The sequence below is a fragment of a genome, unplaced genomic scaffold, assembly GCF_019419815.1.
Source record: "Pyrus x bretschneideri cultivar Hongxiangsu unplaced genomic scaffold, Pyrus_bretschneideri_v1 Contig52, whole genome shotgun sequence".
Taxonomy (NCBI): Eukaryota; Viridiplantae; Streptophyta; class Magnoliopsida; order Rosales; family Rosaceae; genus Pyrus; species Pyrus x bretschneideri.
In genome coordinates this window covers 109079-135554 of record NW_025999790.1, presented here as the reverse complement: position 1 = coordinate 135554, position 26476 = coordinate 109079, and the positions used below count along the sequence as shown (strand labels likewise).

Genomic DNA, 26476 nt, shown 5'->3' with positions numbered 1-26476 from the left:
ATAGGGTGCGGCAAGGCTGATTTTCAGCAGAGAGAGAAAACCAGCCAAACAACAGAGAGTTTTGAGATTAGTTCTAGGGTTTGCATAAGTTCTGTAATCTCTATTATTAATCAAAGAAGCGGTGATTTCTCTACCTAGGGAAATCACAACTGGATGTAGGCATAAGTTCTGCCGAACCAGTATAATTCTTGTGTGTTTTTTAAGTTTTCTATATTTGCTAGTTTAGTCTATTGCCGTTGGTTACATCAAAGAACAAGGTCCAGTGTGCGGGTTTTATCAACACATGTGTCTTGAGTTGTGTGCATAGAAATGTTGTTGGTAGACTGAATGTACGTAAACTTGTAATCGTATTTCCAGAACCATTGACACATTTGAACTATCATCTTCCATTGAGAAAAAGTGCCACTCACTGAGAATTGAGAAAAAAGGGAAAAAAGAACATAACCCAAAACCATCAACTTCTTGAAACCAAAATACAGCAAAAACACAGTACTTTATTCATGAACAAAACCAACCCCAGAGAACAATAAAATTATTAACTTCCATTGGCATATATATATATATATAGAATTCTGAAAGCGATGAGAGAGATAGGATAAACCCAAACCCCTAGCCACGATCCCTCCCCCTCTCCCTCAAATCCCGATGGCCCCCGTGCTTTTCTCTGACTGTCCCCCCTCTCCCACTCATGAAATCGAGGATCTGCAGCAATGGTGATAAGATCCCCACTCCTCCCTCTCCTTCTCTCTCTATCACTCTTTCTCTGTCTGTCTCCCTCTCTCCCTCTCCCTCTCTATCCATCTCCCTCTCCTTCTCCCTTTCTGTCTCCCTCTATCTATCTCTATCTCTATCTCTATCTCTATGACCTCCCATCCCTGAAACCCTCACCGAGCAATGAGCATTAACAAACAAACATGCACAAATGTCATAGGAAATTGGTAAGAACTAATCCTAATTGAGAAAAAAAATCAGAAAACCAGAGGACACAATTGGAGTCTAATTCTACAGAACCCATGACAAACAAATATCCAAAATTAACAAATTACATTAACAACATTCCAACATAAGTAAGAAGACCAGAAAAATTATCTATTCTAAAGTAACTTAGTTCCATCATGCATAAATCAAGGGAGTCATGGAAGGGCAGTATCTAGGTAATCCAACATATTACAGCATCCAAACACAGACTCAGAATTACAAAACGCATGAAAATTCACATTCCAACGTGTTATGCAATCACCAATTTCAGATCAACCAAAACCAAATAAATTTATCAGTATGCATCAAACCCACCAAACCCAAAATCAAAAGAAGGTGATCAAATGTTTGATTTTGCTAAATATTACAAAATAAAATAAATAAGAATATGGACAAATCAGCATGCATACCTTGTAGCGGTACAGGGAACAGTAGCGTGAGCTGTATCAAGGGCATGTGTACTGGGAAAATTGCTACTGGCAGCTGCAATTAACAAAAACAAAACAAAAAAAAAAAAATTGAAAAAAATCAAAATCGGGAATTTTTCCAAAAAAATAAATAAAACAAATTATCAAGCTTTGTTGATGAAAGAGAGGTGGTGTTCTTGAGAAGTCGGAGCCTTTGGAACCTTTGGAACAGTTCCGGAGCTTCTCTGAGAAGTCGGAGCCTTTGGAAAAGTTCGGGAGCTTTTCTGAAAGGCTGAAGCTTCAGCTGTCCGGGAAGCGTGCTTGCAATGGGCGTATCAGAACCTCCTACATTAAATCAGTAGAAGGAAAAACATTGCCAAGAAATGAAAATCAAACAAAATGGGCAACTCAGATGTTAAAAAAGAACACAATTATCTAATACTCCCGAACTCCTTCAAACAAATACATTTTCTAGACTAAAAGAGAACTGATACTTAGAAATCTGTACCATGTAATTGGGGATGTACACGGGTTCCATTTTGTACAACGTCGTGTTGCGCAGAAGCAATACTGGAATCCTTCGTGTTTACAGTGGCTACACTTGCCTTGGCTCCTCCTTGTGCATTGTTAATATGCTTCTTAAAACTGAATATTTGAAATAAAAATCATCAAACCCTAAAATTTCCAACAATCTCAAAAATTCCAAAACAAACGTATTAAAAACCTCAATTTGAAATCCTAATCCAAAGCAATATAAGTGCATAGATGGTTAAAAATGATGGAAAACTGATCAGGAACAAACCTTACAAAGGCACATGCAAATAAGTAGATTTGACAGAAATATATACATATATGCACCTGCGGTTGGAGGAGATGGAAGGGCCAAGCCCACCGGCGCGGGTGCCCATAGGGTGAGCGGGTCCTGTGAAAAATATGAAACCTTGTGAAAAGAGCACATGTGGGAAAGACCAATATCAGTATCGAACACATAGAAACCACAGTGGTAATAACATTCAAAAAAGTCTTTATTCTATACGACACAATAAAAGCAATAGCAGTGAGGCATAAAAAGTAAAAATAAAAAATTGGGGATTGTAAATTGTAATCTAATCACCCAATAATATAAAACAGAAATTAAGCACAATAATATCAAAATTAAAAGGAAGGAATAACATGAAACCTTGTGCATAGAACGCTCGTGAGAATGAATCACACAACAATCAAGGGTGGACAAATCACAAAAGTGACAATTAAAGGCACCTAAAGGACACCCCCATCTCTCTCTGCAGTCGCAGAAATCCCTCGGTTTTCAGGAAGCAAATGGAAAATGAAAAGGTTTTTCATCCCCTACCCATACCCATACATCCCTTTCTCCATGTTACAGCGATAGTCTTAGAGCTCTTACAACATCACAGATGCATGACCAAGAGTGTATCTGACAACCTTTTCTCTGGTCCTTTTCATCAGTTGGTCCTAAAGCAACCCTCTAGAGATTCTATTCTTTTACATTCATCTTCTTTTTAGGTATCAACAGACATTTATTACTTTATATGTCGAACACAAAACACCTAAAAATTTTATGACAATTTAGAAGCAACTAATCAGAATCTGGGTACTGAGAATTAAATTACTCTTTTTTCTTACAGTCCCAATGGAAAATACTCATTGATTCACAATATAATCAAACTAAAATGCAAGAAAAGAAAAATCAACAACCCATATCAAAATAATATAAAAAGATCCCAACAAACCAAGCAAACAATTAGCATTTAAACAAAAATATTTGCAAAGTTGGAGGGAAAGATGCATACCAGAAGATGAAGAGGAAGAAGAAGAGCATGTTACAGAAACCTTTCTCATTTCTCAGAAACCTAACTCTGGGTCGAGCTGAGCTTCTCTGTTGCCATTCTCACCAGCTCTGATTTACATGTTGTCAGTATCAGCAGCCGAGTAGACCCGTCAAAATCTCCGTCTTTATCTTCGATCTTAGCCGATTTCGACATTCTCTCTCGAATTTCGCTCTCCCATTCCCTGAAACAAATTCTAATCATAATTCATTCCTTAAGTAGAACTAATAGATTTAAACGAAGAAGAAAAATTAAATTTAAAAAAAAAGCTGGGTTTTTACCTCTAAACGATCTAATAGATTCTCAGCAACAAAAGGCTTCAATCACTACCTTTGCATGTTCAATTGATCAGTAAAATATACAGAATAAGAGTTACATCACATAGCAATAAATTAGAGAGAATTTGAAGACAAAAGGAGATTTAAAATGTATAAACCTCACAAACGTCACAAACCCTAGAATTCTTGCTGAACAAAATCACAATTTCGAATCTAAAGCTGCATGATATGAATAGAGTTTGTAAACCTAATCCTAAAGTACAAAAGATTTGAAAACGACTCCTCACCTTTTCAATCAGCTAAGGCTGTCATGGGCTTCAAATCTCAGTCATTCTGTGCAACCATGGCCTTTGTCCTCAATCTCAGACCTTCCTGTCTCTGTGCGCTCTCCCTTTCTTTCTCTCTTTCTCTCTTCTCATGTGTCCTTCTCTCTGGTAGCTGGCCTCAGGAGTGCAGGTAGTGAGAGTGATGCAACCACTCAATCTCCTCTCTCCCCTTGAATCGTACACCCCTATAACTGTCTACCTGCAAGCCGTATGCCTTCCCCTCACCAAATCCCTATCTCTCTCCCTCCCGCTCTTTCTCCTGTCGGCATGGTTTCACCGAGTCCCTCTGAAGCTCACAGAAAGAAAGGAAATGAAAGTCTCCCTAACCCACCCAATCCGTTCGAAACCCTAGACTCAAAACGACCATCGCACCCCTGCCTAACCACGATTATCAACACGCGGTATCATGATCAACGACAGACAGAGTCAGTGGCAACCTCGTAAATAAAGCGAAATTCGGCCCAAAACACTGTTCATTTCTACAGTGCAATTTTGCCAGCTTCTTTAGACTAAAGTAATTGGAAATTGTCTCAAGTACTCGATTAAGATCGATCGATAGATCAATCATACCTCTTGCAAGACCAAGCGAAGCCTCCAGCACGTCCTTTCCTCATAAATCCGCAAGCCACCTCTTAACGTCTTTTAATAATAGGAACCATCATCATTAGTTGATTAACTAATCAACAGGTTGGATTGTTTATTTATTTATTTATTTATTTATTTTTTGAGCTAAAATAGGTGTATGATTCTCTTTAAATACGATATAGAGAGCTGGAGGAGGAAGGCTAAGAAAGAACAATAAAGTGAGTCAAACATGTATGCCGATATGCAGATTAATTTGAGAAGCGGTAGCCATGATAGTTAACATAATCTGAAAACAAAGCAGTACGAGCAGTCAATGGAGGGGAATCATGCCATACTAAAGTTGGAGAAGACAAGCCCATGTTAGCAAAATTGTTCGCAAAACATTTCCTTCGTGATATATATGAGAGACGTAGAAAGTCATCTTTCGAATGCAATCCAAACAAATAGATTATTGCGTACAAAGAGGCCAAGGAGGATAAAAATCAGTCGATTGGAGAGTAGAAAGAACACTAGAAGAGTCACTTTCCAACCAAAAACAATGTCAGCCCTACTGATATGCAAACTCTACACCAATAATAATTGTTGATAATTCTGCAAAAAAAAAAAAGAGTTGCGATGACCAATCCCTTGGCAGAAGCCACCAAGAAATTGACCATGACAATCCATGAAACTAGCACAGGAAGAATAATTGGCGCCTTGCGAGGGATAGGCTGTGTAACACCCCACTGTCAAAATACTAATTCGGGGAATATTATCGATGATAGGCCCAAACTAAACACTTGTTTAGTTAGCTACCATTAATCTCGATTCACTGCTTCAATTTCCTAATCCCTCACTTTAAAATTTATGGCCAACATTTGATTTTCATAACATAAGGTTAAAACTCAAGTTATTGACCAAATTCCCTTTTCGTAGTACAATTTCTCAATTATTTAACTACCACCTATCGTGATTCTTTAATTAAACACCTTGTTTCCATGCATGATCCATAATTATAATTTTCATACCAAATGTGATATTGTATTCTCACTTTATCACCATTTTCTATTATAAATCAGTTCCCATTCTAAAAATTTTATTCTGAAATTATTTAAGGCTGCATCTAAGCTTGTTAGACTGCCTATGTACCCTTGAGCAGGATCAAGCCTTTCGTAGTTCACCATTCTACTTCCTAACTCATTTCTGTTCGACATTTAGTGACCAACAATCATTAACTAGGTTCAAACAAATGAATCACACCAAATGCATATTAAATATGGACTCAGAACATCAAAATTAGCGTGAAAACGACAGTGTCGGCCCACTGGCCATGCGCCGCTGCTCTAACTCGTTGGAAAATTCGACTATTTCCAAAAATTACCAAATTTTATAGGGTTGTATATCTCAACGAGTAGAGCAAGTTTCATACCTGCGGACAAGTCCAATTTGGCAGGGAAACACTCAAATTGGCCACAAACCGCCAGAAACCCTTGTTTTTGGGTGTTCATAATTCAACTCCAAAACAACTCCGACGCCCCAACCAATGCATGGGCTTTGTTCCAAGCCTCAAGGGGAGTCTAATAGTAGTTGTAATTGGATGAAATCATTTCAAAATTTGGTGGATCTCGGGCAAACACCGCCTCACCCACCGATGCGTTTTTCCCAATTACAAGGTCAAATCTCATGATTTTTGGGGTGTAATAGGAAGATGGAAGGCCATGGAGGGTTTTCCAAGTGGTGGTTGAAGGAAGATTTGTGAAAAAAATGTTCATTTAAGCAACATCAATAGCATGCAATTAACAATTAAAGGCGGAATCATGCTTGTATGCACTTAAAAACAAAACATTTACCCATGAAATTCAAAGCCTAGTAGATAGGTGAACCAAGACTCAACTCAAAACAAAGTGAGTTGAGAAATCAATACCTTTGTAGATTCCTCTTTGCATAAGCAAAGGCTAATCACCCAAAGAGAGGGCCTTCATTCCTTGCATCTTAGATCCATGGATTTGGATGGATGAAAAGGTTTCTCCAAGTTCCCAAAATTGAGAACGTCTAATTATTCATCACCAAGGCATAATGAAGAAGAAATGAGTGACCTTGGAGGAGTTTGATTGCTAGATGATCCCTCCAAGGTTGGCCGAAATTTTAGAGAGAAATGAGAGCTTGTGTTCTCATCCTTTCCCAAAAAATAACCTTTAGTAAATTTTAGGCTATAAAGTCCTTTATATAGCCCCTTCAAATAAGTGACCTAATGGACCAAAAGCCCTATTCTTTTACACATGGCCGGCCTATAGGTTTATTGGGCTTTCAAGACCTTTGTTTTATTCAAGTTGTCATACAACTTGAGTTAATGGGCTTGACATTCAAATCCCATTGGGCCTTGCGGCCCAAAACTAACCCGAGGTCTTTAACGAACTTATTCGTTTGATTAATTAACATATTAATTAATCCTAGCCTTAGATAAATAATTAAACCATTTAATTATTCTTACTCATCTCCGTTGTTTCTTCAAACTCTACCTTACTCGGTGAACGATCCATTAGGTTCCTTTTAGCGAGGCAGTGGGCGATTAAAACTCTTTCTAATCGATTGTGAATTGAAACTTACTTTCAATTCTCCCGTTAGTGATAATACACTTTTAGGGCTTCCACAAACCATGGTTGACGCCTAGCAGCATGTCATGGTTACCCAAGCTAATCAGAAGAGGTGGAGAACCTATTCAGTTTAGGATTACAAATGCAATACGGTCTTTCTCTAATACAATACTCTTGACCACATTGTTTGGTTTGATAGTTTATTCATGTCTACTATCCAATGTGAATCTTGTACTTATATGATTACCTTGAATGTGATCTGGAACGCATTCCAACATCTCATTTATACTCTGGCCAGAGATTCTAAATCATATCATAGAGTATTCTCCCTCAAACAGTTTGAAGGTTAGAGATCCCTTGTTGCGCATTCACTTGCCTTCATGGCTAAGTGGCTTAACCCCAACGATGCCATGGACACCCTCATGATGGAGTGACTTTGACATAATCAAAGATTAAGGACCTAACCACAAGACAACTGTGATGCCTCAGGTCAAAAGACTAATTTGCATTATCCCAACCATGAGTTCTCATGTGACATGAATATGAAAACTCTTTGTTGATCGTGTTCAGTGAACTCATTCTCTATTGAGCACCTACGTACTTGTCTTGATGTCACACACACCAATGACTCGAGACTAGTCACTCTCCCTGAGAGAAGACATAGCACGTACTGATCTTAACGGACTGTTAATGCCCAATTGACAATCCTATGATTAGGAACGTTTAGGATGTGTCAACGAAAGAATGGTCTCATGAATCTAACTTCTTTAGATCGCATTCTTCCAATCACATATTCCTTGGACTTATCGTTTAAGCATATAACATTTATATGAGACGGCTCAAACAATAATGTTTGCCCTTAATATTAAACTAGATTAGTTTAACATGTGAAATGTCCATAAAGTATCATCATATGATTGGTTTTAGGGCACATTTCCAACAGTGGTTTGATTGATGCACCAGAGAAATGGGCGAAAACCCATCGGAAAAGGCAAGGAAACTGACCAAGTCATGTCATCAGGTCGCAGGTCGGGGATCCCCCGTTTCCCCTTTCTGTCATTTTCCCTCCTTTCTTTTCTTTCTAATTGGTCACTCCCCCTCCTCCTTCCTTCATTTTCTCCTTTCTAACCTTTCCTTTCCATCACAATCGTCAATCTTTTTTTTCTTTAATCCCAACCACACACGTGGCACACACATTGGCTCCAAATTTTCTGGAGCCTTCTAAAATGAAGTAAAATTACTAAAATATCCCTAACTTTAAACATTAATAACTTCTTCGTTATAACTCCGTTTCACGAACGTTTACGCCTACGCGTTCATGAGATCGAGCTCTATTCAAAAATATAAATTATGACCTCTAAAGGTCTACGGATTTTAAATAATTATTTTCCGAACTTCAACTTCGTAACTAGTTTAATTAAAATTCTAAATTCAAATAAATTAATATAAATTCTCGAAAAATAATATAAAATCTCAATAATACAAATACGTAAATTATAATAGTCTCCGGAAACGAAACTTCAAAAGTTCTCAATTCAACTTTTCACAACCATAAATCGATTTATTTTTTATTTTCTTCACATATTCATATATTTGAATTTTCAGGGTATCACAAGCTGGATTCCAAAAGAAGAAATTATACGAGTGTCAAAATCTTGAGAATAGCCAGGAATAAACTTTCCACCATGAATGATCCCAGAATTGGTAGACATGCAAAGCCGAAGAAGATAGATTGAGCGACCCTCAAAAATAAACTTATTTCGAGCTTTCCAAATAGCTGAAATAGTAGAAAGACCCGCAAAAATCCATAAATTGTACAATTGTTGGGAAAAGGGCTTACATATGTAGGCATCCAAAAACAATCAGAGAATCTGAAAAAGACAAAGAGGTACCAAACTTGTTACCAAAATCGTTGATTGATTTAATACTTATAGATGACTGAATGATCTCCGAATTGAGTGATTTCTCACAGATCTGATCTTTAGATCATGATAAGGAGAGTGAACAGTTCTGACTATGTTATTCAGATGATAAAAATTTATCAATCGTAAGTGGGGAAACTCATAAGAAAACATACGCATTATCCTATAATTTATAAGAAATGCCCAGTATCTGAAATTTTCCCATCTGATCTTATACAATAAAGTATTATTAAAACCTTGTATTGTCAGGTTTAATGATGTGCAAGTGAGGAATGAAGATTCTCTAACGTGCTTTACGAAATATTCATGACATGATTTTTTTTTTTTAATAGATATATTATTATTAAGGGTGCGAGCAGAGAATTCGAATTCATCACATTAATTTAGGTGAGGAGAAAATTTCTAATTCAAAATGCATAAGTAACCAATATCTTATTTACTAGAATATTACTGAGATATTAGATCATATGTATAACATGTTAAAAGAGTACTAAACCATTTGATTTGGGGACATTTTGTACACTCAAAAGTTCTGTGGGCCCTAGATATTAATTAACATATATTCGACTCGTTAGTTGAAAAGAAGCCGAACCCAAATAAAACCGTTTTTATTTGTTTGCCAATGTAGACTAGTAAGTATTATTTTTGTAGAGTGTACATCACCACCATTGATATATTTTTTAAGTCATTTTGGTTCTGGTCCCACATCAACTTAATTGTTAGATTGAAATCTTATTTGTTTAAATATTTTGATCGAGGTCCTTAACATTATTTAAGAGATTTAACTTATGCATTTATACATTTAATGTGTGACAACCCGTCCCTGCCTTTAAAATTTTCTTAATTTTAAAAGTGTGAATTTACGAAAATGCCCTAGAGGTGAAGGTTTTGACTTTCATTGGCCAACGTGTAGTGAGACGTACTGAATATTCTTTAAGTGTACTCCTGAGTTACTCAACAATACAAACGCATAAGCGCAAGCAGAAGTGAATTCGGAGTTACAGTTAAAGTTTTATAGAGTTACAAACTGAAGGCATTTTGAAGAAACAACTATTCTAATTATGTAATATTATATTATTGTATACTAAATTTGAGGACACATGTGTGTGTGCGGGTGTGGCCGAGAGAAAAGAAAGAAAAAAAAAAAAAAAAAGGAAGCTGCCTGATGGCAATGAAGGAGAAGGAAGGAAGAGAGCACATGAGGGACCAGGAGAAAAGTAGAGGAATGAGGAGAGTAGAGAGAGAGAGAAAGAACCAATTAGATAGGAGAGAAATGAGGGAAAAGAGGAAGGGGATCGGCCGGATCCCCCTTGACCTACGCCAAAACTTTCGACCCGGTTCTAATTCCGGCCAAATTATGTCTTTTTCAAGTGAAATTCACCCATCCAATACCTGTAAATTACTCCATACCCTTCCCTCTTCTTTTTCCACCTGAAATTATAATGAAATTGGTTGTATTTTGGGGGAAAATCTCGACGGGAACCATGGGTGCCGTGAGGACTCTCGGCCAAAATCCTCCAAACCTGAAACGTTTCCATTCAATTAATACCACCCATGCACTTCATTTGAGCCTAGAAGAAATGCCCAATCATTAGTTGGAGCTGCAGAGTTGAGTTGAGGACGAATCAAAGCACACCCACACCTAGGGTTCCAGCAGGCTTTTATGAAATTGGGGCTTTTCCAGGCCAAATTGGCCTTAGCCGCAGGTATAAAGTTTGCTCTACTATTTGAGATCTTCATTTCTGTAATTTTTGAGAATTTTTAGGAATGGTTGGATTTTCCGGCAAGTCAGGGCGACCGACCGCCACCCACGGCGGCGTGTGGCCAGTGGGCCACCAATGCTATTTTTAGGCTATGTTAAATGTCTTGAATTCAGTTTTGATATTTGAATAACGTAGGTTGATCGTTGGAACCTAAATTCTCTACGATATGTTAATAGGTATTTATATGATTTGACGATCTGACCGTTGGATCGTCACCAAACTTTGTGACATTGTAGTACATGATAATTGATGAATGTAGGAACTTACGGATTGAGAATCCGATGTACGGATCTCCCCGAATAGGATTTGTAAGTTCATAAAATAAAACGTTAACCGCTAATCAGTTTTGGACATTGGTGGAGATCCAATTGTTGGATCGTAATGACACTTAAGTATGTTTTTCTAGAAGCATATTGTGTATCATGAGAAGTTACAGATTGGAAATCTGAGATGCGGATCTTCCGGATCGAGTTTTCCAGGGTTGTGGACCTTATCGTCGATCTTCGATCGACGGTTGACTTTTGGTCAATGGGTCTCAAAATATTCTAGACGGTCCTTGAGGATATGTTTTATGTAAATGATGTATTCTATTGGTAAGAATTCTGAGACGTGATTTGATAATTGGTCACAGACGACGACAGTTCGTGATGTCTTGATATTAGTGCGAAGGAGTCGTAGCGCAGACCTAAGGTGAATGGGTCTTTTCCCTTCCATCATGTGTGTGTGTGTGTCTATAAGATTGCCATCTCCACAAACGTTTATAAATTGAATATTTCATATAATTTCTGTGAATGTTTAGAAGTACATACGTGAATTACGAATGGCTTGATCCCTATTTAGGGTACATAGGCAGTGTAACGAGACGTTAGATGCAACCATACAAGATATGAGATTAAATAATTGAGACAATGGCTTTGTTTGGGGAATTGAACAATGTGAGGGACATTGGTGTAAAATGTGAGTTTTAACCTTATGTGTTGGTGGTTAAATGTTGGTTATAAATCAATGTGTGAAGAATCAAGAAATTTAAGTAAGGAATCATAAGTATTGATAGTTAATTAAACTAGTGTCTAGTTGGGCTTGTCACCGATGATTATCCCCGAAAATAAATAGTTCGCGAGTAAGGCGTTACAGCTTATTCATTTTATGCCTTATTATATGTATGTATATAATTGAAAATGCTATGATACGGTTGAGTATTAGATTGCATCATGATATATCCATATGTATATTACCTGCACATAATTATTGTGAATTCTTTGAAGTGCAAAGGTGAGTGCAGGATACCCTGGTAAGTTCAGGTGAGTTTATGGTATTAATGGAAATGATTGAGTTATGGTATGACTATATTGATGTTCTACGCAACTCCAACTTTGTCCTATTGGTTGCCTATGAATTGTACATGTTGTGTTGAGATATGGTTAGAGCTCATCAACCTGCACCCCGGTGTTAGTGCTCTCGCCCAAGGATAAGGCCTAACCTTCACGTGATCGTTCACCTCCCGCACCACACGGTTCACCTTGGATCCAAATTTGGTGCTAGCCTGTCGTACAGACCACATTAGGTGGTTCCAACTCGTAGGTAACTTGCGATACTTCACACAACCTTCATGTGATCGTAGCACTTGAGCGTATTTATTTACACCCAGCCTGTTATACATACCACTAGAGGTGGTTCCGACTTGTGTATAGAGATTTGGGTATTAGATGAGCTATAGGTTCAGTCGTACAGGCCACAATAGGTGGATCCGGCTGACCTATTACTTGGATATATGATGAGATATAGATGAGTTGTACAAGTCACTAGAGGTGACTTCGACTTATGTGCTAGCATTGATTGATGAGATATAGATGAGTCGTACAAGTCACTATAGGCGACTCCTGACTTATATGCTAGCATTGATTGATGAGATATAGGTGCAGTCGTACAGGGCACATAGATGCTTTAGACTTGCATGCTAGTATGAGTTATTAAGCACCTGATTAATTATATTGCTAATGAGATGCTGAGTAGTGGTATATTTATGATTTACTGTTTGTATACATTTGATTTCATACTTCTATGTAGTATGATTTTCTGGAAATTACAGCAAGGGGTTACTGCATTTGGTAATTGAAATTGGTTTGAAAAGTTTTGTTTCACTCACTCACATTCTCTATTTTTGCACCCTTCCAGGTTCTAGCAGCAGAGTTCCCTAACGTCGAGGATTCGTGGCACTTTTCAGTACATATGTCTTCTTACGATGGTATAAACATTATCTTACCTTACTGTACTATACCTATACTCTGTATCACACTTGAAATGGGTTCAGACCTGCTCACCGTGCACTCGTGTTCTTAGGCACTTTAGATTTTAATTTATTCACATTTTATACATTATCACAGTTTATGGCTTCGTCACCTCTTGGGTGTCGGCCAGCAAGGCTCGATTCGGAGTCCTAATGGACATTCCGGATCATGGTGTGTCATAATGTCCCACAAATTATAAAATATAAACAAATTCAAATAATAATTTTAAAATATAATAAATACTTGAAAAAAAAAATATTAGAATAATATTTTTTTGCACAAAATTATAGCAAAGAAATAATGTACCCACATAATTATTAACATATTTTAAAAAATAACTACTGATATATTTTAAAACATAAAATAAATACATATAATTAGCATGGGTACATTTAGTAAAATTAAAAATGAGTACAAATAAATTAAAAAATATGGGTACAAATACAAATAAAACTTAAAAAATATGGGCACAAAAAGAAATTAATAGATGGGTACAAATTAAAAGTGAAAAGAGAATTGGTACAAATAAAAAAAGGGCTGCAAATTAAAAATGAGTACAAAATAAAAATAAAAATATATCATAAAAAATTTAACCATAAATATAAATATACCAAATATTATTACCAAATGTAACATGTGTAACACTAAATGAATATATTTAGAAATAACAAATATTTTATTATTGAAATAATTAATAACATTTATTAATACTTAAGTACCTTGACAAAAAATTAAGAAGGAATAAAGTTTTAATTAATGGAGTAACAAAAAAAGGGATGTGAATCTGATTTTTACTTTAAATAAACATGTAGCCCCAACAATTTAACTTATAGGTGCGGCCGGGCTGCTGCGGTTGGAATTTTTGAGGTGTTGGTGGTGTTGCTGGGCTTGGCTGGGTTGGGGATTTGGGATGTCGCCAGAAACAAACGCTTGAGGGAGACGGAGAAGATAAAAGTGTCACAATCGAATGACAAATTGGGGTTTCCAGCGTGGGTTTTTCATTCTTGATCATGATTCTTCTCAAGTAGCCTCGTCGTCCGGTAGATCATCACTGTGATGGTTTTGTCATAATGGAATAAAAAAGGCAGTGCTTTCCGCGATAAGTTAGATAAGTTGGTTTGAGGGAGATGGAGAAGATAAGATTTTAAATTAAAAAAGGAAAAAATTATATCACATTTGATACCTATCATTTTTGGTCATTTAATGGTGGTGTAGTAGACCGGTTAGCTTAATATTACTGAATTTTTCTCGACATTTTGTAGAATTTACTGACCAGGTACTAGGCTTGTATGTTATCAAAGACAACATTGAGTTGCTTGATGCATGACAACTCACTTCATGAGTGGTGATTTGGCTCGAAATTACTAATGTCCTCTGAAATTTATCGACTTTTCATAAAATTTCCTCATGTTTAAGACATTACACTCACATCCTTCAGATTTTAATTCTCTTTCAAATAACTCCTTGAGTAAAAAATCTGCACATATATTTACTAATTTACCCTTATATGTAAAAAAACCTCAAATTTTACTGAATAAGAAAATATTTATAAACATATAAAAAACTGATATCAAAGTCAAACATAGGCAAAAAGAAATTAAGAAAAAAAAAATATTTAATTATTACTTTGAAAAAAATATTTTATTTAAAAAAAAAAAAACGAAGCTACTCATTTCTTCTCCCCGTCCCACCTCCATTCCATCTCCTCCTCCATTTTTCATCACCACCACCCATTCAAACTTTGGGCAACCACTTCTCTTCGACCCTAGCTAACAATCTTATCTTCTTCCCATCGAAACCACCTCCATCACCTAACCAATCACAGCCACCTGGCTACCTTTCACCCCCACAATCCGCAAAGGTATCCCTGATCTAGCAACATAAAAGCCAATAGTGGTGGAGGTGAAATCTGGAAGCCATGGTAGAACCCCAACCCATTTCCTAAAAATTGCATTCCCAACACCACCACTACCAAAATGCAAGTCCCCAAGGTACTATTTGGTACGTGGAACGGGACAGAATAGAGTGGGATGAAACGTTCCCTCCCACGTTTGGTGAGCCTAAAAATGGTGGAACACGCTGTTCCATGGGATGAGTTTTGGGTGAATTTTCATTCCGCCTCACCCCCTGGAACGACTCGTTCCACATCCGTGGAACACAAAATTATAACTTCTCCGTCTCCTTCTTCTTCATCCTCGCTTCCATCCGAGAGCATCTTTGCTCTCTCACTTCGTTTTTTTCTCTACTTTTATTTTGTATCGAAGAAAAACGACAATACAAAATTCACAGAAATAGATTATTTCCAATAATCAAAGCAAAAATTAAATAAATAAAAAATTCAGAGAATAATGGGAAGAGAGGTTCCACAACAACAGCAGCAGTAGCAGGTGGCGCTCGTAGTGGAGCAGTTGCTCGCCGTGAATCCGTACAACCCCAACATCTTTCCTGATCTCGAAAACTACGTCAACGAGCAGGTATGTATCTTTCTCTTTGTCTCTATCTCTTCATTGACGGGAACCGATAATTGGGTTTGATTAATTTTGATTGAACCCTGAGTTTATTTGGTTGTTTTTCAGGTTTCTTCGCAAACCTACAGTCTCAATGGCAATCTTTACCTTCTTCGCTGCTATCAGGTAATTTGAGAATTGGGTTTTTAATTGATTTTTGTTTTAGAATTACTGCGAAAGTGAATTCTTTTTAATTGGTTTATGTTTTGCAATCCATAATTTCCTGCAAAGATTAATGCCTTTTAATTGGTTTTGTTTTAGGATTCATAATTTACTAAAAAACGAAATTTTTAGTTGGTTTTTGTTTTAGATTATATAATTTACTGCAAATTCTTTAGTTGGTTTTTGTTTTAGATTGTATGATTTACTACAAAGCCGAATTCTTTGTAATTGGTTTTCGATTTTCGATTCTATAATTTTGCAACCGCCGAAGAGTTTGCTGAGCATGATGAACACTTACAATGCTGGCGGAAGTCCCGTAGTATCTGCACCTCCGGCTATGGCTTCGCAATCAGTCAATCTTTTGGTTCTACTCCGTCCAACACGTACCAAATGTAGAATGGAATAACCGTCCTATTCCGTCTTGTGTGTACCAAACATACACAGAACCTCCGTTCCTTTCCGTCCCATTCCGTTTCGTCTCGTCTCGTTTGCATACTAAACGGTACCCAAGTCTCCAAAAACCTCACCATCTTCTACCGCCACCACCATTTCCACCCCCCAACCTGATTTTGGTACCAAATTATTGTTTTATTAGACAGAGATCGATTTTTGGTTTGTTCAAAGTTTGAATGGGTGGTGGTGATGGAGAAAGAAGGAGAAGATGGAGGTGGTTGCTCAGGTGGGAAGGAAAGAAGAAGATGAACAGTTTTTTTTAAATTAAAATATTTGTCCTACCCCTCTGAGGAATCAATTCCTTTTGAAACTATATGTCATCTATTTTTTATCCAGGCGTCTGCTTATACCTTTTTCTTTGTTCCTTCGCACTCTGTTCAAATCATCATTCCATCATTTCCTGGTTCGTTGTTTTCAAAGTACTATTTAATTTTTTTTCTCTTGATTTTTTATTGGTCCACATGGTCATCATCTTGTTAATTTTAAATGTTTAATGTTTTATAACAGTTTGCAAATTTAATTTAAAATTTTAGTCTCCCTATAGCATTACCCTTTGAGGCAATCTATGGAGGCAATTTAGTTCATGTGAGAGCGCTCAACCATGGAGGCAATCTATCTCTTATAAAGATCGATGGAAAGGTATAGAGATATGAAAAAGGACTTGCACATGATCTTTATGGATTTGGAAAAAACGTATGATAGGGTCCCAAGAGAGATTCTTTGGAGGATTTTAGAGAAGAAAGGAGCATGAGTAGCATATATCCAAGCTGTAAAGGATATGTATGATGGAGTAAGGACTGTAGTAAGAACTCATGCAGGACAAAAAAGCTTCCCCATAACTGTAAGGTTACATCAAGGCTCATCTTTAAGTCCTTACCTTTTTGCATTGGTAATAGATGAGTTAATGAGACATATTCAAGATGATATTCCTTGGTATATGTTTTTTACAGACGATATAGTGTTGATAGATGAAACTGAGAAAGGTGTAAATGCGAAGCTTAACCTTTGGAGAGAAGTGTTGGAATCTAAAGGTCTTCGCCTAAGTCGGTCAAAGACAGAGTATATGGAGTGTAAGTTCATTGCAAACGGAGGCTCAAATGAGTTAGAGGTGAGGATTACAGACCATGAAGTAGCAAAGAGTGACCGTTTTCACTACCTAGGATCTATCTTACAAAAAAACGGAGAATTGGATGGAGACCTCAACCATAGGATCTATCTTACAAAATAACAGAGTGTTGTGTAACTGTCGTATGCCACTGAAGCTTAAGGAAAAATAGTTTTATAGGATGGCAATAAGGCCGGCAATGCTTTATGGCACAGAATTTTGGGCGGTGAAGCATCAATACGTACACAAAATCGGTGTAGCGGAGATGTGAATGCTTCGTTGGATGTGTGGGCACACGAGAAAAGATAAGATTAGGAATGAGGATATCCGAGGTAAAGTAGAAGTAACCGAAATTGAAGGAAATATGAGAGAAAATCGGTTATGGGGGTTTGGATATGTGAAACGAAGGCCTACTAATGCTCTAGTTAGAATATGCGATTACGGGACAAAGGGTCATGGCCAAAAGGGTAGAGGAAGACCTAAAAAGACTTTGGAAGAGACTCTAAGAAAATACTTAGAGTACTTGGATCTAACGAAAAATGTGATACAAAACCGAGTGCAATGACGTTCTAGAATTCATATAGCCGATCCCATTTAGTGGGAAAATGCTATGTTGTTGTTGTTGTTTCTTTTTTTTTTTTTTTTTTTTTGGTATAGCATTACCCTTCGAAAAAATGGAAAATAATTTTATTTATTTATTTATTAATTTATGAGCCACGAGATGAATGTAGCACCACCTTCAGTATCGCCACATAAATGTTCCCACATGTCCTGATGCTATGAAAATTTAATTTTCTGCTATAAATGTTTCCACATGTCCTGATGCTATGAAAATTTAATTTTCTGCCCCTGATTCGTTCTCAACTCTGTTTGCTCCCCATTGGTTCTAATTCTTCTTTGGTAATACCCCTAGGTTTTTTATTTTTCATAGACAAGGAGAAAGTGTAGTGTAACGTCTTCATTTACGCCACCTGATTTAGTCTTTTTAGACCTACTCCAATTTTTGGAGTAAAACTCAAATTATAAATTCTAAACTTACCCCAACTTGCTCCAATCGTCGGGCTAACTATGGGTTTTAACCCAAAACTCATTTTTGGGGCAAATGTAGCCCAAAATTCCTCTTGGGTTAGTGAGTTGGTCCACCATATATGTGTAACTTTTTTTTAGTTTTATATTTACAAATTCATTGAATCCAACGGTTGAGATCTAATATGATCAACTCTAACTGTAAAAAAAAAAAAACAAAAAAAAGATCTAATGGTCCAAATTTAAATCCAACGGCTAAAATAATTAAAAAAAAAAATCTTTCATGTGTTTCATATTCTTTCATAGTGTTCCACAAATTTCATGGTGTCGGTTTAGTGATTTTTCAATATTTATCGGAATCTACATATTTTAGGTTAAAATGTTCATAAAATTAAATTAGGATAGTCTACATAATTTTTTTTAGAAAAAGTTACTTTTAGAATCCTAAATTCATTCTTTAATAATCTTAGACTAAAAATTTAACCTATAAGGGTTGGAGTAGAAAACATGTTTCTGGGTTACAAATTTTAGGTTTTAATCCATGACTTGAAGGTGGTATTAGATTAATCTTATTTTGATTAAAGTTTAAAAAAAAGTTACTTTAAGATTCCTAAATTCATTATTTAATAATCTCGTACTAAAAATTTAACCTAGAAGGGTTGGAGTAGAAAAAAATGTTTCTAGGTTAAACATTTTAAGTTTTAATCCATGGGTTGGAGATGGTATTAGATTAATCTTATTTTGATTCCAACAAAAAAAAAAAAAATCTTATTTTAATCATTTATTATGCACCTTCTGGCGAACAAAAAATAGTTTGTTCCATTTAATTTTATCCTAAAGAATTTGATGGGTGGACCTCATGAATCTTTCAATTCATCTTGACAAATATATAAGCTTCTAACATTGGCTTTGGTGTTACCGATGACAATCACTTCGGTGGAGATAGCGTTTTTTGCTATGAATATTTTTAAAACATCACTGCGTAACAGTGCTCCTAGATATACACGTTCTTCTTAGTTTGGTGATAATAACAGCCTTCCTAGATATGTATCGTGGAGCCAAAAATAATGAAGAGGCGACACGTGGATTTTTGGGGTTAAAAGCACAAAATTACCCTCGAGGCACACCAGAATTCTTACGCATGAGCAGTGGACAATCATCCCTCAATCAAGTCAAAAGTGCCCAAATAGGTATTTATTGATAACCTATTTTATCAATCCCTCATCATATCTTCTGTCACATCCCGGCCTGAGCCCCCACCACATCACTGGCTCGACTGCACCGTAGAACGATATTGTCCGCTTTGGCCCTTAACCACGCCCCCACAGTTTTGTTTCTGGGAACTCACATGAGATTTGCTAGTGGGTCACCCATCCTGGGAATGCTCTGGCCCATTCTTGCTTAACTTCAGAGTTCCGATGAACTCCGAATCTAATGAGCTCCCAAAAGGCCTTGTTCTAGGTAGAGATAGGAATATACATGTAATGCTTATAGGATCCACTCCCATGGACGGTGTAGGATGTTACAATCCACCCCCTTAAGGGCCTGACGTCCTCATCGGCACACTTCCGGCCAGGGACTGGCTCTGATACCAAATTGTCACATCCCGGCCTGGTCCCACCACATCCCGGGCTCAACTCTACGGTAGCTTGATATTGTCTACTTTGGGCCCCGACCACGCCCTTACGATTTTGTTTCTAGGAACTCACCGAAAACTTCCTAATGGGTCACCCATCCTAGGAATGATCTAGCCTATTCTCGCTTAACTTCGGAGTTCCGATGAACTTCGAATCCAATGAGCTCCCAAAAGGCCTCGTGCTAGGTAGAGATGAGAATATACATATAAGGCTTACAGGATCCACTCCCCTAGGCGATGTGGGATGTTACACCCAAAAAACACACAAGAGGCTGGTCATATTTTCTCCCAAGGGGGCCGACCATGCCTTATACTTATATATTCTACCTCATTTTTCTCTAAAAACCTAGGTCTTCACTCTTGCTAAACACTCAAAATTCTCCAAAGACTTTTCCTTCAAAATTCAAACTTTGGTATCAGAGGTTCTTCAACCAAAGCCCTTCCCATTCATCATGGGCGCGTGAGGCTCTTGGCCTTGACCTAAGGTGTTATTTGTTTTATAGGTGCAATTTTGTCCAAGAACAAGGAGGAAGAAATTTGCATGCACAAATTGGTGCTTTCATTGAGAGTAAAGTCCCACACTCGTAGAAGAATCTCGTATCCAAGGTTTTTCTATTTTCTTGTCCATTTGTAGATTTTTCGTACATTTTTATTATTAGAAATTTAGAAAATTCAACAAGCGAAAATTCCAATATTCAAAAGATGGGACCGCGACGATCCATGAAGCTAAATGTGACAATAAGTGGAGCGACAAGGTCCATGGTGTCACCACCATGGCCTAAGTTATGGCATCTAAGCAAGCCCAAGACATGCCATCCAAGGCCCATGGCACCAAAGCCACGGCCCAAGCCATGTCACTCCAAGCCCAACGAGAGCCCAACGCATTGCCAAGGGGAACCCTAACCTCGTACCCATGTGCACCACACGCCAAGCAACCCATTCCTGTGGCCCAACTTGCTCCTGCTAAGCAACCCACTCTCGTGGTCTAACCTGCTTCTACGACCTACTCTCGTGGCCTAGCTTGCTCCCGCTGAGCAGCCCACTCCCATGGCTCAACCTGCTCCGTGGCCTTCCAAGTAGCCCAAATGAGTCCAAGATTAGTTCAACCATCCCGACTCCAAATTGCCGGACTGATGATCGAACCAGGAGCATTTTCACCACATTTTTTTACAGATTTGACATTTCCCAACTCAAATCTCGCACCCGGAGTCTACCACACTTCCATTGCTCAAGGAGATACATTTCTTCCAAGCTCTTCCAACCCAAATGGAGAACAACACTTGTCTTGATAATTTATAAAGTTAACATGCGCCTTTGCACAGCAGGCAACCTTGGTGAACCAACTCTTGCAGCGCACCGAGATGCAACGTGTCCTAGATGAGGTGTTTCGAAGTAGGACAAAGGTAGACGAAACCTCTCTAACAGCGTCCTGACAAGCAACTACTATACCAGCCACGAACTGAGCGTCCGACAGTGTAGACTCCTGACTAGGCCCTCGAGATAGCATATATTTTCATCTTAACGTGCGGATGAGCATGTACTCTTGACTAGGCCCACTGATGAACATTCATTCACGGCTGGGGTCACACTCCAATAGTCAACATGAGCAACCTTCCAGGCGAAGTGTTCATTCGCGCCTAAGCCCGCAAGAAACATCATCCACCTCACATCAGAGTAAGCAGCACGATGGACGGAGAGAAGCAGTCACTTAATCCTGCTCAAGTTCAACCAGCAGCCTGTGAAGAACTCACTCGTCTGCTAGGAACTCACCATACGCACCGCATTAGCGGCATAAACGAGCCAAACATATGGAAGAGCAACCTAAACCAGCAAGTCACGACTAGGGGCAGCCGAAAGCTCCGTTACCCCAACAAAGGTAAATTCAGGAAAAAGTAAAGAGACTATTGACCAAGCGATTGCCTAATTTCCAAAGCAACGAGGTCACCAACGAGGCATTACGACGGAACATGACCAACATAAGCTGGTCACCCTTCACGGATGAGATCGAGCATGCCACATTTCAGCATATTTCAAAGAGGATGAAGATCCGAAGAGACACTTAAAGGACTACTGAAGCGCAATGATCCTCTATTGAAACAACAAATATTTCATGTGCAAGATATTTGCCACCATTCTACAAGGCAAAGCGCAAGATTGGTTCTACACCCTGCCGCCACAATCCATCTAGAGTTTCGACAAACTTTCTTTGGTTTTCACTAAAGAATATTCATCCTATCGTTCGATCAAGAAGAAGTTCGACCATTTGTTCGACTTCAAGAAGAACCCAAAGGAGAGAAAGCAAGGATAGTCGGATGCAACGACTCGATAGCTAGAGTAGCCTTCCAAAAAAGACTTCATAGCAGACCACCCACTATTTAGAAAATTGATCATGAAAGAAGATCTTAACTCTGGCAGACTCTTTCGCTTTGGCAGATAAGCATGCATTTTGGGACGAGGCTCACTGATGCACATTCAAGGACTTGAGGAAGTACCTGACATCATCTCCCTACTATCCAAATCAGAAGGAGTGAAGCACTTATTCATATGTTTGACGATATCTAAAGTAGCAATAAGCTTTACCATCATACGAGAAGAGTTAGAGGTTTGACTACTTGTATTCCACAGTTCACAAGCTCTCCTCAATGTTACTAGAAATTCAAAAGCTAACTTTGGCAATAAATGTTGCAACCCAGAAGCTCAAGTTTTACCTTCAGACGCATGCAATCATCCTCATGACGCACTATTCCGCCCAATCCAAATGTGCGACGATATAGGCCTAGACATTGGCAAATGCAAAATTTTCTGACAAATGCAAAAACTCGGCCCAAAGGCGCCCCACGGGCAGACAAACACTAGAAGGACGCACTCAAAAGCAAGTTTTATCCTCGTTGCCCCAAAAGATTCTACATAGGAGCAACATGTACCAGCAGTCAACACCATCTTCTGCTACGTGTCACACGGCCCCAGTTGACATTTGCTCCATAATTCAACTCTACAGTGCCCCAATATTGGCAGTTGAGCATCTCATGCTATGTGTAGCATGGCCTTAGCTCCACGACTTCCTACCATGCATTCATCATGCAATAAAACGGCTCAATGACACCCCAGAGGTAGCCGACTACGCCCTAGCCTTGTCTGCTCCACCCGATGGAGACTTCTGGCATTTGCATGTTGACATCCAACTACAAAGGTTCGAAAGCAGACGTAGTCCTTGTCACCCTAGAAGGTTCGATGCCCGAGCAAGTAATCACTCTAGGCTTCAAAGCATCCAACAACGAAGCAGAGTACGAAACCTACTAGCAGGCATCCAATGGCAAAAGATTTAGCAATGAAAAAGCTCACAATTCATTCTGATTCCTAGCTAATCATTAGCCAGACTACTTGAGGCGTTTCAGACTTACACCCTCACTCAAGTTTTGTGAGCAAACAATGCTCACGCGGATGCACTAGCCGGCCTAGGCTTCGCTCTAGACCACCAACTTAAACGCTCTATTTCGGTGGAGTATCTAGACAAGCCAAGCATAGAGGCGGATCCAACAGCTGAAGTGTCACATGTTGGAGTCTAGAAAGCTTCAATAAAGGCAGCACGCTACTACATGTGGAACGACATTCTCATCCGAAGATCCTACACCGGAACACATCTCCGCTACATAGCGCCTCCCGATGACTTGAAGGTTCTAAGCTCAATCTATGAATGCATTTGTGGAAATCACTTCAGAGGTCGATCCTTAGCATAGAAGGTCCTTAATGCAGGCTACTATTGGCATACCATACACCGAGATACCAATGAGTTAGTACAAAAGTGCGACCGTTACCAACGCTACAAGTTGGTACCAACACTGCCTGCCAGCGAGCTACAGCCGCAGACGAGTCCTTGGCCGTTCATGTAGTAAGCAATCGATCTGGTAGGACCTATGCCGCCTGCTATTGGGGGCAGAGACATTATGATCGTGGAAACCGACTACTTCACCAAATGGATAGAAGCAAAGCCCATGACGACCACAACTCAGATGGACATAGAACATTTCATATAGAGGAACATCATTTGTCGATTTGGTATCCTACAGTCCATCATCACTGACAACGGCTTGCAATTTGGCAAAGTTCTTCCAAAAGTATAGCATCAAGTAGCACATGTCCACACCGAGATATCCATAAAGCAATGGGCAGACCAAAGCATCCAACAAGACGATCCTTAACTACCTCAAGAAATCCCTCACCAATAAGAAGGGAAAATGGCCAGAGGAACTCCCCGGATGTCTATAGGCATAACGCGCAACCAAAAGACGAGCAACCGGTGAGACTAATTTCTCTTTGGCAATTGGCTCAAAAGCAATCATTCATCCCAATGTCATGAAGCCAAGTATCATCGCTCTACTACCAATCATTGAGCAGAACAATAAGGAGATGGCCACAGGCTTAAATCTGGAAGAGAAGAAGCGCGAGCAGACCATCACCCGCATTGCAACCTACTAGCAACATCTCATCTTCAGCTACACCAAAAAGGCCAAGATCCAGCAATTCCAACCTGAAGATCTAGTCCTAAGAAAAGCCTTCATCACTGCCATCAGAGAAGGCTTCAAAAAGATAGATCACATCCAGGAAGGTCCGTGCAAAATCAGCAGAGTAGGCGGTAAGAGTAATTACACCCTCACTACCATGAAACCACAAAAAGATCAAAAACCAGTGGAACACCTACAATCTGATGAAGTACTATGTGTGACCTTCTGCTACATCAAAGCCCTAACACCCAAGCAGCTCGACAGACACCATCTTACAAGTCGAAGACTATTCAGTTGTTATGCAGTTTTTACCTTACAACTAAGTTCTCATTCGTTTTGATTCGTTTTTCAATAAGGAATTCAGATGTAATCATAACTTGGCTCGACTGCATGCTTACAACAACTGATCATTCCTGCACTTCAAAAGAAGACTGTGCCCTTTTTAGGGACTCATCACAGGAATTGCTCCCTAAAGGGATTAGCCATGCTCTTTAGTACGAGAGGGTAAACTAATTCCCTGACACCCACATGAGTCAGCTCTCCAAGACAGGAGGATAAACTTTACACTCCGAATATCCAGACGTGGATAAGCCGGACTGCCCTAGTATAATTAGATGCACGATGGCTTGCACAAGGATTCCTAAAAGTAACTATAAAGATCTTTTTTAAGGCTTAGCTAACTGTAGGATTTTGGGTCTCTTGGCTTAATCCGTAAACGAATGGGGCACATTACGCAGTACCCCCTATAGACGGCTGCCTTGGAACCCTAAAGCTGCTATCAAGTGCACTAAGGTAGCCTACGATTTCTGGAAGATTGCCTACGGCTTGCCCTTTGAGCAGCAAAACCATGTTAGACTTAACAACTGCACATTCCTGTGAAAGGTTAAACAAGCTAGCGTGCATATACAAAGCTTTATCCACTGTCGACATACTAAGTAGTCGATAAGCTTTACCTCTGCTAAACGCAGAACAACCTACACCAAGTCCAAAAGTGTTGTGATACTTGCTACGCAACCTCCATAATTGGAGAAAGCCAAGGTTAACAACTTAGTGGTTATGCGGACTTGTCTGCTTCTGTAAGTAAGGCATCTGGCTGCCAACCCTATGGCTAACAACTTTACAAAGTTCTACACCAACACCTACAGCTGCATAGGCTATGTGGGCCTGTCTACCTATGGAAAAGTAGCACACCTACCACTGGTCTATGAAGTCTAAAAGTTAGGGCATGAACAAAAGAAGTGAAGATGAAGAAAAGCGAAGGAAACATGTTTATAAACAACTAAAAGAGTTCAACCAAAACAAGAGCTACAAGGAAAAACAAAGAAAATCCTAAAGGCTACCTAGAAGACTACACTTCAACAGCTTGGACATCCCATGACTACTCGGTCGCCACACCTTCAGTAGCCGTGACGCTTTTAGCAACGGCATCATCCAGCGCTTCACCCCATACTGCCCCAGCCTAGGCACCAACTGAAGGAAAAATTTTGTCCTAGCTAAGAACATGTAAGAACATTTGAATACATATGCAAACTAATAACACTTTAAAGTAGGCATGCATTCAAAAACAATTCATAAAACCCATGACTTTCAAAGCCTAGTATATGGTGAACCATAAGACTCTTTAACAATATTAAAGAGAATAAGAATTTTAGAGATTCTTTACCCTTGAAGCTCATCCTTGATTGCACAAGGGATTCACCCAAGTGGAGGGCCTTCAAGTCACCTCCTTGCTCCTTGGATCTTCCTTGTGATTTTCTCCCTTTTAGTGCTCCTTTTTCTTCTTTGAGGATTTGAGGATTTGTTCTCCAAAACACCAAAAGTTTGGTGTCTCTAAGTCTCCACACCAAAGATGTTGTGTGAAGATGAAATGGATGACTTAGGGAAGAAAGATTGCTAGATGTTCCTCCCCTTAAGGTGGCCGGCCTCTATGTTGAAATTTAGAGAAAATGTTTCACCCAAATTCTCTTAGAAAACCCTAAGGATGAAATGGCTATAAAGATGTCTTTATACCACCTCACAATGGAGTGGCAAACTTGCAATTAAGCCAAGTTCACTACCCTCCACCCTTATGGCCGGCCATTAGTTGTTATTGGGCTTAATTGCCCATTTTGTTTTAGT

The 26476-nt window shown here is 38.8% G+C and overlaps 1 protein-coding gene across 6 annotated transcripts; it reads right to left on the bottom strand.

Moving 5' to 3' along the window:
• Positions 1-288: 288 nt before the first annotated feature.
• Positions 289-4102, bottom strand: LOC125467874. 6 transcript variants are annotated; one of them, XR_007253075.1, is made up of 8 exons: positions 3798-4029; positions 3514-3558; positions 3197-3428; positions 2234-2307; positions 1894-2030; positions 1607-1730; positions 1389-1461; positions 289-409 (listed from the first exon to the last, which is right to left on the bottom strand). XR_007253075.1 is itself a non-coding variant. In XM_048570309.1 (6 exons), exons 2-5 carry the CDS (start codon positions 2291-2293, stop codon positions 1452-1454), a joined length of 321 nt encoding a protein of 106 aa, XP_048426266.1. In that variant the 5' UTR covers positions 2294-2307; positions 4036-4102; the 3' UTR covers positions 289-409; positions 1389-1451. The 6 variants fall into 6 exon arrangements, 4 of the variants coding, with proteins under 4 accessions (XP_048426266.1, XP_048426263.1, XP_048426265.1 ...); XR_007253076.1 differs by lacking the exons at positions 3197-3428; positions 3514-3558; positions 3798-4029 and adding an exon at positions 4036-4050; XM_048570309.1 differs by lacking the exons at positions 3197-3428; positions 3514-3558; positions 3798-4029 and adding an exon at positions 4036-4102 and having other exon boundaries at positions 2244-2307.
• Between the last annotated feature and the right edge of the window lie 22374 nt (positions 4103-26476).

Bases quoted from the DNA above. Each gene is read 5' to 3' on its own strand.
- LOC125467874 (XM_048570306.1), bottom strand. From the start codon at position 3,245: ATGAGAAAGGTTTCTGTAACATGCTCTTCTTCTTCCTCTTCATCTTCT. The intron at 2,308-3,196 runs GTATGCATCTTT...TATTTTTCACAG, and splicing joins TTCTTCCTCTTCATCTTCTG to GACCCGCTCACCCTATGGGC. The intron at 2,031-2,243 runs GTGCATATATGT...TCAAATATTCAG, and splicing joins TCCATCTCCTCCAACCGCAG to TTTTAAGAAGCATATTAACA.